This window comes from Lithobates pipiens, unplaced genomic scaffold, assembly GCF_037356315.1.
Source record: "Lithobates pipiens isolate NorthernLeopardFrog02 unplaced genomic scaffold, aLitPip1_a1.2 Scaffold_8, whole genome shotgun sequence".
Lineage (NCBI taxonomy): Eukaryota > Metazoa > Chordata > Amphibia > Anura > Ranidae > Lithobates > Lithobates pipiens.
The window spans coordinates 381,718,263-381,730,287 of NW_027507903.1; the positions used below are offsets into that span (position 1 = coordinate 381,718,263).

General features: G+C 45.1%; 1 protein-coding gene across 3 annotated transcripts in view; it reads left to right on the forward strand.

The window, feature by feature from the left end:
* LOC143964150 (deoxycytidine kinase 2-like) overlaps positions 1–12,025 on the forward strand; it is a 321,867-nt gene that overhangs the window by 209,156 nt on the left and 100,686 nt on the right. The window contains exon 6 of one of the 3 annotated variants that reach the window (XM_077473844.1): positions 6,257–6,588. The exons of the other annotated variants lie outside the window; for them this stretch is intronic. Within the exon in view, the coding sequence (XP_077329970.1) occupies positions 6,257–6,287 (31 nt within the window). The 3' untranslated portion in view covers positions 6,288–6,588. Of the gene's footprint in view, positions 1–6,256; positions 6,589–12,025 lie in introns of those variants that run through there. 3 annotated transcript variants of the gene reach the window in all.

Consider the following 12,025-nt stretch of genomic DNA (forward strand, 5'->3'; position numbering starts at 1 on the left):
TCATTTGAACCAATCCTGGTTTTTCCACAGCATTTAGAGGACCTTGGTCAGGCAAGCCAAAGCATGTCTCAGGGCTCAAAGTGATTGTAAAGCTACAGTTAAAAAATAAGCATAGTATAATTTACCTGCTCTTTGCAAAGGCATTGCACAGAGCGGCCCCTCCACCTCCTCTTCTGGAGCCCCCCTCTGCAATGTTCGCTCTCTCTCCTCTTCTCCGAGTGCTCCATATCAAGCCACTTGCTATTGTGACACTCATGTGGATGCATTCCAGAGCTGGGCTGTGCATGTCCATAGACATACACAGCATTGCTTGGATTGCCTCCTGCTCCCCCTCACAGGATTTAACTGACAGCAGCAGGAGCCAATGGCTCCCACTGCTCTCAGTGAATGCAGGAAGAGCGAAGACAGCAGGGCCCTGTATTAATAGTGGTGTCAGGTAAGTGTTTGGGGAGGTGGTGGGGAGAGGAGTCAGACATTGGAAGGTTTTTTTACCTTAACGCAGAAAATGCAATAGGTTTGAAAATCTTTTGCTTTTAGAACCACTTTATTAGTCCCGGTTCCATCTCTGGAAAGGTTTAGGGGTTTCTATTCAAATTTATTTAGTTCCCAAAAAGGAGTGAATTTATCTATTTTGGATCTCAAGACTCAGACTAGGGGTGCACCGAATTGGTTTTTTGGTGCCGAAACCGATACCGAAAATGAAAAATACACTAGGCCGAAAACCGATACTGAAACATATTTAAAAAAATATTTTTTTTATACAGGAGATGGTCAGAGACTGTGGACATGGTACAGGAGATGGTCAGAGACTGTGGACATGGTACAGGAGATGGTCAGAGACTGGGGACATGGTACAGGAGATGGTCAGAGACTGGGGCCATGGTACAGGAGATGGCCGGAGGCTGGGGCCATGGTACAGGAGATGGCCGGAGGCTGGGGCCGTGGTACAGGAGATGGCCGGAGGCTGGGGACGTGGTACAGGAGATGGCCGGAGACTGGGGACGTGGTACAGGAGATGGTCAGAGACTGGGGACGTGGTACAGGAGATGGTCAGAGACTGGGGACGTGGTACAGGAGATGGTCAGAGACTGGGGACGTGGTACAGGAGATACAATGATACATAACACAATTGATACAATGCAGCCTCACCAGTGTCCCCCCGTTGCAGCCAGCCAGAGTGTCCCCCCGTTGCAGCCAGCCAGAGAAGAGAAGAGAGCCACCTCCACCACCTGTTTGATCACAGCGCCGGGAACATCACAGCTTTCAGTTCAATAGCTGTGTGTTCCCGGACACGCTCCATCACGTGCAGCCCCTCCCCCTTGTCTGGGCACTTTGATAGACAGATCATCCGTCCAATCCTGCAGGTGATCTGTGTATCAATGCCCGGACAAGGGGGAGGGGCTGTACGTGACGGCGCGCAGCCGGGAACACACAGCTATTGAAATGAAAGCTGTGATGTTCCCGCGCTGTGATCAAACAGGTGGTGGAGGCGGCTCTCCTGCACTATAGCATGATATAGCTTTTCATGATGGGCGGCACCAGGGGCGGAGCCCGCCCCCTACCCAGGCCACGCCCCATTTTCGGCTCCATTATCGGCCATTTTTCTCTTTCTGCAATTTGCCAAAAAGGGCATTTTTGGCCGATATGTTTCGGCGGCCAAAATTTCAGTGCATCCCTACTTGAGACTATTGTATAGCCTCAGAAATTCAGAATCAAGGCTCTTTATTCAGTAAACTCTTCCCTTCCTAGTCAGATTTTCTGTTCTGCATAGATACAGTATTTAGGATGCTTATCCCCATATTTCCAGGTCCAGGTTTGTCTGCTTTTCCCTTTTGGAGAAAGTTGCTTTAAGTTTTTGGCACTTCATTTGAAATGACCTTGGAGCTGTTCTGACAGGAGGACAGCCCCCCTGCCAGACCCACTGGTTGGCTCCCACTGTGTCCAGTCACAGCAAAACTTGGGCGCCAGCAGCATGCGCACACTTGAGACCCGGAGGTGTCAGGTCATATACTAGGTGCCTGGGGCGGACCGCAAGCAAGTTTTAGGCCAGAGCATGCAAATGACCGGTCTGTATCCACTGATTGTCTACAGAGTCCATTTTACACCCAACTGCCCTCCAAGCTGATCCACCTAGACAGAGGAGGATGGACCCCTTCCCGTGTAGTGTTTTTTTTCTTTTCTTACTTTTCTTCTTTCAAACAGATTTAAGGTAGGCGGGTGTAAATGGACACATCCGCTGGTATCTTTATTAAATAAAATGAACAGTTTTGGGAGATATGGGTGTTCACGTTTTTTCTTTTTTTTCTATATGACACATGGTATCACCATACTCAGGAGTAGCTGAATTTGTGGGGTGTAATTCTACATATCCCCATGCTGTGTGAGAGAAATATCTTACTAAATTGGCAATTCTTGATTAATTATTATCAGAGCCACGTTGTGTTTTGAGGCAGATGCTTCTTTCTCTGGCCGAGCGGCAGACCTCCGGTAAGTCTGTGGGGATTCTCTCCCCACTGATGCCCCCCATGCCAAATTTTCTTCCCCTCTTCTTGGAGAAGGAAGCGCTGCAAATTAAATTTTTTGTAAAAAGAAAGTCGCAAATGTAACACCCCCCCCCCCCGCCATGTTTCCTTCCTCCCAGGGATCCCACAGGATCGAGAGCCCCTGCCACTCACAAGTGAAAAAGGCTCTTTGAATGAAAGGGAGGGCTGTAGATGATGTGGGGGGCAGGGTTTAGCGCGTCATTGGCGTCCTCTGACGTCCAGCGCTGGAGGGTTTGTTATTAAGAGCCACCATGTGTATTTTATAAGACTGGAGGGACACAAGAGCAAAGTGCCATTTAAAATTTGGCGACACAGGTTTTTTCCTCGGACACATTTACCGCTGCATCAGCCTGAGCCTTAATAGCGGTGTTGAAGCCGAACTATTGCTCAAGCAGTGCATGTGATTTCTTCTGATGGTACCTCTGCTTTGTGCATTGGGCTAAGGTCAGAAGGGGGGTTAAAACATCACCAGAAATAGAGCTAAGGGAGTCCCCTTCTAGCTCTGGTAACCCTACTCATCTCTACAGATGGCATCCTCCCCTGAGAAGGAATGACTGGTTAGACTGAGCATCAGGGGCATGAATTGTTAACATTTGCTTTCAACACTGCAGCCCTTGTGTATTTTTCCAAGAGTTCTTTTTTCCCTCAGCCATGATGGGCTTTAAAAAAAAAAAAAAAAAAAAAAAACCTAATCGCACAGGTTCACTTTCATTGCCTAGGACCCTCAAACCTGGGAACTAGGGGCGGAAGAAGACTAATCCCCTCAGGGGACCGTGGATGACTCTTCTTCTGTGGGAGAACCAGCTGGTTTCAACATCTTGCTCAGGGTCGGATTAACATAGGGGCTATTGGAGCTGCAGCTCCAGGCCCCTTACCTTAAGATAGGCCCATTTGCCCCAAAAAAAAAAAAAGGATCAAGCTTCAAGAGTCTTAGAGAGCCTCAACGAATTTGGTAGTTAGGTAGCTGAAGACTTATTAAAGATATTTATTAGACTCATGTGCTGTTGCATGTTATTGCCATCATCCCTGAATAGTGAATACAATTGCCCAAACCTCAAATTTAGTTGGGATTTTTAAAGCAACATAGATAAAAATTTACTAAATATATATAAAAGAATAAGTTTTATTACAAATACAAAAAAACAAAGACATTACAACAAGAAAAATCCATAAAATAACATTGTTGAATACATAAGAAGCAATGAATATATCAAAAAATACATTTACAAACTTAGCATAATAGGCTTACATCCCAGCACTTGAATACTCACGTTTATTTTTAGTATCTATAGGACATTTTTCTCTTTTTTGGCTCTGCCCAAAAACAAAAAAAGACGGGCCAAAGAGAAAAAAGTTGGACCAATAATGAAGATGATAATGGTCTGCTAAATTGTCACCGCACTACAAAGCCCCGGAGTCAAAAAGACTCGACAATGAATGGGAATAAAGAACTCTGACGATATGTCCAATGGCTCAACAAATGAGGAAACATCACATTGTATGAACCCCAGTCTTATCTGAAGAACCTAAGGCAGAAAGAAAACCAAGAAATATTTTAGTCTAACCCCTATCCCCACATTTTTCTTATAGAGAGAGGCTACTAAATCTTTGCTTGCCACCGTATCAAGGTTCCATATTCGTAGACCTACGTTCCCTGGTTGTCCTGCCAATACAGTCAGATCTTGAGAATCCAAGGGACATATGGAGAGTTCCCACCTGTTGGGACTTCTGGCGTCTGCCTTACATAACCCATATCTGATTGATTAGCTGAGAACTTACCCCACCACTGGTCAAAAGTTGGGTCTCCTAGGACCTATGGTTCTGAAGATACGGGGCTCCTTGTGCAGCTTGTCAGAAGCTACATACAGAGCGGACAGTTTTAATACAAGCTGGCACACTCTAGCAGACAGAATATGAGCTCACAGTTCCTTAATTACCTATAAAAATATATAAAATTATTTGTATATTATGGCAATTAGCCCTTTACCACCCAGGCCAACACTCTCCTACATGTAAATCATTTTTTTGCAAATAAATCAGAACCCCCAAACATGAAATATATATGTTTTAGCAGACACCCTAGGGAATAAAACTGTGGTCATTGCAACTTTTTGTCACATGGTATTTACGCAGCAATTTTTCGAATGTGTTTTTTTTTGGAAATAAACTGTTTCGTGAATTAAAAAGAAAACCCTAAAGTTAGCACAATTTTTTAGTACAGTTATGAAAGTTAATAGATACTTAACATGTCACGCTTTAAAATTGTGCACGCTTGTAAAATGGTAGCAGCATATTCCGATGTAAAACTACCATTCAGCAATGTAAAAAAATAAATGAGGTGGCAGTAACACCTCATGAACGCCTGTCAGCTGCTGCTATACCACTGGTGGAAAAGAAAACCACCATAGATTACTTTTCAGAGGGCAGTAAGCATTATTGCAAATGTGAAAGACACTTGAAACACATCATTCATTTCACACTCACCACCAACCAGATCACTTCCCAGCCACTTCCCATGTTAACTACCTCCCTTCAACTTATATCACAGGTGACCATTTCCCAACCTGCAGATGACAGACCCTACTCCAAAAGATATCACTCCCAGTTACTCCCCCCACCCGCTGATTGATATCCCTCCATAACCACCTCACTTCCATCCCCTGCTGAGATCTCTCTCCCCAGCCTGACCCCACACACCTTCTCTCTGCTGACCTGTGGATGGGGCAATCAATCCCACAGTGTTCTTGTGTTCTGCCAGTGGGGAGCCTTCCCTACCCACACAATTTAATGATCAGTGTTGCTAACCATAGCTAGCAACACTAATTGTTTTGGGAAAAACCTGAGAGGCTGGTTTTACTCAAGTCAATTGATAGACTGTACAACCAGCTAGCCCATACGTAGATTGACAGCTTACGGGACCCAAAAGGGATCGACACCTCAGCAGAAGATCCTGAGGAAACCTGTATCTTCAGGTTATCCCGCACAGCGGTGATAAGTGCTCCTACTCGCACTTTTTCCTGTGCTGACCTGGACACGGAATCATCCTCACTGTCCGAACAGTCCTGGTCTGCATCCTCTGAAACGTCAGAACAGGGGCCACCCCATGGGCACACACAGTGTGTGGGACAGCTGGGGATGGCGGAGGGCAGACCCCAGCCTGGGTGGCAGTGGCCTCAGCGGCCCATGCAATACCAACTACCAGGCTAGCGGTAGTGGGTCTGGTACTAAGAAGGCACGTGAAAAAGGGACTTCAGAGGTTACGGGAGGACAGATGTGAGATGTGTTATGGGAGCTGTCTGAGGAAGAGGTGCCAGCTTCTGACGCCATACTGACCCACCTCGTCTGTCACACTTGGGGACTTAGGACAACGTACACAATCCCTCCCTCCTAGCTGCTCAGACTGAGGGGCTCCACCGCAGGACTCGCCACCCTGACCGAGTGCTGCGCCGTGCCTCCGCTGACCGCTGGGTTCTGTGTCTAGTCACAGGTGCCCAAAGAGAAAAACAGCGCTGTTCTGAGGTGAAATGACCCAGCACCGGGAGGTAAAACCGCTCTGAGGCTGCAAGAAAATGGCCGCCTGCCATTCTGCCATCGAACGTCTAGGAAATGGCTGACAGCCATGCTCTGCAACTGTCAGGGCTGGCTTAGCCCTTCCTTCTCTGGGCTGGCTGCTCAGCTGTTGGCTAATTGCCAACTCTCATCTTTCTCCACAGTTACCAGCTGTTCCTGATCCTGCTAGTCTGACCTGCCTACTTAAAGCTGTCCCGCTCACTTCATCTCTGCCTTCGCCTTGGTCACATCACAAGAAACCATCTCCTGTTTGTTTAAAGACTGGCTGGCTGACATCCCTTCTGGCTCCTTATCCTGCTTGCTGTTGCTCCACTTGGATCCCCGACTTGTGGCCTGGGTGATTACCCAATCTGCTTCTTGAACTCTGGACTGGCTGAATACTCGATCCGGTTACTGGACTCTGGCTATGCTTTGACTGCACTTACTCTATTTACCTTTTTATTTTTCATTAATAAACAAGTGTGATTTAATTGTACTTCTGTCTCGATCTGGTTCATGGTTTCTGACAGCAACACAGAGAAAAAAGAGGCAGAAAAAACAACCCACCAACCCAAACGGCCAGCGCAGCCCCTGCCAAGGTACAGGGCACCCCCAGCCCAGCTGCATACACTGCACCTCATGCCCAGTCATGCAGCGGCCCCCACAGGGGAAGGAGGGGAAAAAGAGATAGGGAGAGAGAAAAGGGAGAGTGAGAGACAGGGAGAGCTGTACTTACTCATCCGGTCGGAATAGCTGGACGCGTTCCATCGCCTGAGCAGTACGGGGTGGCTGCTGGCCACGGCACACTGTGACACAGACAACAGTAGCCCGGTCATATGTGTGCCTCGGAGCATATAGCTCATCACCCTCTCCTAGAGCAGGAGCATGTCGTGGCCGAACCAAGCGCGTAGCTAGGGCCTACTCACACTCAATGGCCAGGCTGGGGAGATTACAAGGATCTACATTATCAAGCCTTTCACCCAGCCGGCTATTGATAGTAGATCACAGGATCAAAATTTGCAGAAAAAATCCCCCCAAAAAACAGGAGCCTAGGTCCTTCTTCACTAGACAGAAAAAATAATGGAAGCAGGCTGAGGGGTTATAGCCAGAGGGACCGCCCCCTGGGCGGAATTATGCACTTCTACTGTTTTTACATGTGTTACATGTTCTGCCTAGTCCTCTCCTGAAGGTGGCGTGATAACCCTACGGTCAAGATTTAAAGGAGCTGTGTCCGTCAATGAACGAAAGAGAAAATTGTTGGGGTTTTTTTGGGTTGTTTTTTTAACAAGAATTCCAACTTTATTCGTTGGATGCCTAAGCATTAGAGTATTGTCTGCCGAAAACAGCTATTATTCACAGAGGATATACTGTGTTAATAGCTAGTATACCGTAAATTTCAACCACCATAGGATAAAAAAAACGTTTAGGAGAAAAATAACATTTATCTGGGAGATCTTCACAGATACAAAAAAGGCTTTTCCGACAATAAATGGACAGGAAAAAGCATGCACAAACTGAGGAGGCTTTAATGAGCCCAAACACTCAGTTAAGTGGCCATTCAGCAAGATCAGGGCCAGATTAAGAACATCATGGGCCTGGTGCTGAGGATTTTGGTAGGGCTTTTTATAAAAAATATGCTAACAATTTGTTATAACAAATGAAAATGAATAGAGAGAAGGGAGGATAAGAGAAAGGGAGGTGTGAAGGGTAAAGGAGGAGAGGTGAGAGAGGATGCGCATGAGCATGCGTGGGAGTGACAGCAATGCAGCCCGGCCAAGGAAAGTGCCCCGAAGGCACAGAACCTAGAAGGAAGACCAGGTGAAGATGGAAATGCCCGGGACCCACTGGATTGATCACAGCGCAGCGCTGGAGGGCTCAGTCTGACAGAAAAGTGTACCCTAATGTGCTAATATGCTGTGCATACTAAAACATTATGGCATAACCTACCTCAGGGCCTCTAAAAAGTAGTGATCAGGATTCTGCATACAAGTTGATATACCCTCAGCTGGATACCACAGGAATAAACATATGGCTTTAGCCCAGCCCAGGCCAGGCCTTTTGCTCAGCAGGAGATCCCGGGATGATAAAAGCTGATAGATTCTCAGGCAAATTACCATATATCCACAACGCCATAGGTAGTACATTAATAATCGGCCCAAAAAAAAGATATAAAGTAGACCATAGCGTAATACGGTCTACAACCCAATTTAATAGATCAATTTAAAGAGTTTACACTTACATTTTAAGCATCTTAAAATCACATAGAAAAAAATGAAGCCAGCCGGCTACAAATTAAAACTCCCGTCGTTCTCAATGAGATGGCGTGGTGACGTCAGCATGTTACCACCTCATACGCATTTCGTCACATGATATTCTCAATGGGGAACGGGCAGCGTGCTGACTCGCCACCATAAATACCCTCACACCTCGGTCTGAGTCCCGGACACGAAGATCACATCGCCATATTGAATTTGGGCAGCCCCTCATATGCGAAAGGGCTTGTCTGTGATGCACTAACAAATTACACTCCGTAACGTGAATGAAATTTTGATTAAAGGGGAAAAAAAGGAAATAACTTTAACCACTTTGCATCCAGGCCAATTCTGACATTTCTCTCATACATGAAAAATTGGCCGAGCCATTTTTTAATACTGTTGTTTAGCAATAAAAAATCCTGGCAATAAGTATGAATTATTGTTTTAATTTTTAGACGTAAATTTGAATTAAATGAAAAACCTATAAATAAAACATAGGTATGGGATTCAGACCAGGTTTACAGTACTTTTCATAATTCATGAATTATCGATAAAAGCATTGACATCCACATCGATGTTTAACCCATAAGGCACATAAGTCTTGGCCTTGTAAATCCAAGACATCTCTAATTTTGAAATCTCCCTCATCAGGGAGCTCACTCTGCAATTAGGGTTAAATTTGTCGATGCCTAAAAAAAGGGTATTTGAGGGATCCTTATTATGCTTAAGCAGATAGTTTTTGGACACTGGTTCTTGAACCCGGATTTGATATTAGGTGCTCATTCAGGCGAACCTGTAGGGGCCGTTTAGTCCTCCCTATGTATTGTAGTCCACATGGGCACTGTAACAGATGAACCACACCCACTATTGAGTAGGTAATGAATGATTTAATATCATGATTTATCAATGTGCTAGTGGACACAAAATTAGTGGTTCTCCTTTGAGTCCAATTTATTAAAGGAACATACCCTGCATCTCTGGCATTGGTATTATCCTGTCAATTGATTGAAAAAAACTATCCTGTCTTTTGGGGATCAAAAATCTTAGGGGGACACTATTTCTCAGAGTATGCTTCTCTAAAAAACAAGCTGTGGCTTATCCGGTAGGACTGTCCCCAAGATTCTGTCTTTATTGACAATATGCCAATGTCTCAACACCATCTTTTTGATGCTTTTATGCTGTAGGGAATATGTGGATACAAATGGGACCTCTTGTAAGAAAGGCACAAAACCCTGAGGTGGCCTTTCGACAAGATCATCCATGTTGAGTTGTCTGACCGACTCCAAAGTGGTCACCAAACTGGTTTCTGTATATCCCTTCTTCAAAAATCTATTGGTGAAGACTTTCGTCTGGGCCACAAATTCATCTCGGTTACAGAATATCCTCTTGAGCATCATATATCGGCTCTTTGGAACTATCCGAGCCAAGGCCTGAAGTGACAACTGTCCACAGGAATAAATTAATGTATAAGGTTTTCTTTCTGTTTCATTAATCACCCGCTGGCATTGGTGATCTGTTATCTGACCTTTGGTACCAAAAATAAACTTTTTTTTTTTTTTGTTCAAAATGCCAGTCTCTAATCCCTTTGGACACCATCCTTTCTAGATCTCTCTTGTATATAGATTTGGGATCTGAAGGAAGGGGGGTATGTCTTAATTTCGCCCAAAATCTTGCACATTTTAGTCATATAGTCCCTGCGGTCAAGAACCCCAACATACCCACAGTGTCTAATACCTTGGGTAATTTAGAAATTGATGACAGGAGCAAAGATGTGTCATGGTTATGCAATAGTTTGTCAGCTTACCTGTCTCTATGTGTTCATCTCTAGAGACCAGTCGACTCTTACCTGACTGCTTTTATAATCCCTCCTCTAGCATGGCTCCACCCTAGCTCCTATCAGAGAACTCTATATTAAGCTGTGCACTTCAGGACAACCCTGCTGATCAACATTTGTGTGTTTGGCTTCCTGTTTACTGCTTGCCGTGTGCTCTGTTTTGTTTCTCTTACCGACCTTGGCGCGTTCTCAACTATTCTTGTCCGCTCGTGACCCTGACCTTGGCATGTCCCTGAATATCCCTGTTTGCCTGTGACCCTGAACCTTTGGGGTGAACTCTGTTTTCCTTGTCTGCTTGTGGCCCTGACCTTGGCTTATCCTGTTACTATCCCTATCCTCCTGTTGCCTACTGTGGGCGTGAGCTGGGGGACCCTGGGGGTCGCAACCTGGAGCTAGTTGCAGCCCAGTCCATCCACATCACTAGAGGCTCTGGTGAACACCTGCTGGCTCTTAGACTCTGCACCCTAGGGAATCTTATGCTCTAACCCCAGTGGGATCCGTCTTGATGTTCCAGTGGTCCTGCCTTCCTTACCACCTTGACTCCCATCCGCAGCAGTCCGCCGTAGGGTCCACTACCTTGCGGTGCACTCCTGATCCCAATGGTGTGCATCTGTCGCCTAGCTCAAGGTGACCTGACAAGATGATCCTTATTGTGCATTTTTGGCCTAAAAGGGTATGGTTCTCTAGACCTTCTGTTTCAAGGAAAAGTGTACCATCCTCAGAAAAACTAGACTTGGCAGTGTAGATTCTCAGTGGAAGCAATTCATTAACAGGAGGCATTTCGGTGAAAGTTGTAAATACTATATTAAACAGCAGAAAGTGTTCCAAGAATGTTATAGACAACAAAATCTGGAAAAGGTTCTCCTATTGGAAGCAAGAGAGTGACTTGATGGATGCCCCAATTCTTCCCTTTCCTTTTTTTTTTTTTTTTTTATTTTGCTTTTCAGCACAGCACGTAGCAAAGCACGTAGTACAGCACAACAAAATGTGTGCCAAACATAGCAGATCAGAAACTTTCATAAAGCATTTAACAGTAATGGTAAAAAGTATCGGTACACATTTGAAACTGTTGTCTTGTTTAATTCTATTACAGTTAGGAATCCGATTTACATAAAAAACGATAGTTCCAAACAAGGCCCCTAGAACATACAATGCATGAACATGGAATACTAGTGTGTAAACAGGAGTTCGACCCATGCAGGCATAAGCCATAAGAGTGTGGTTTCTTTTTCTTTTCTGTAAAACACAAATTAGAACATAGATGGGGATCAGGGGAGAATGAGTGAGAAAAAATGAAGAGGAAAAGAAAGGATTTGTTGCAGGGGCTGGTGCTCGCTCAAGAAACCAAAGGATACCGAGCAGTCAATCACTACTGAGCCTGAGCCCGTATAAATCAAGGGGACGGGTACATAGCGTAATCTCTTGAACACTGAAAGTCATGCCAATAATACCTTGTTTTTTTGCTGAATTTTTCTTCCTTTTCATGGCTGCTGTTAGGTATTCCATATCATTGATCTCATTAACCACAGCTATTTGTGTTTCCATTTTTGTGGGAGGCACACCTTGGCCGCATTAAGCAGGTAGATCAGTAGGGATCTCTTTTACCTAGTTCTCAAATGGGGTAATGTTTAGTAAAAATGTCTCTGGGTGCATCTCCAGAGATCTATCAGCTTATGAATCAGCCGACTGACCTCTTTCCTGATGGTTTGTACATTAGAGCAGGACCAAAACATATGCAACAACATGGCATCGCCAACACAATGGAGAAACCGTGGAGTAGAACATATGGAGGAGTACATGGGTCCTATACCAGCAGGTCAGGGAATATATGCCCCAATTCTTAA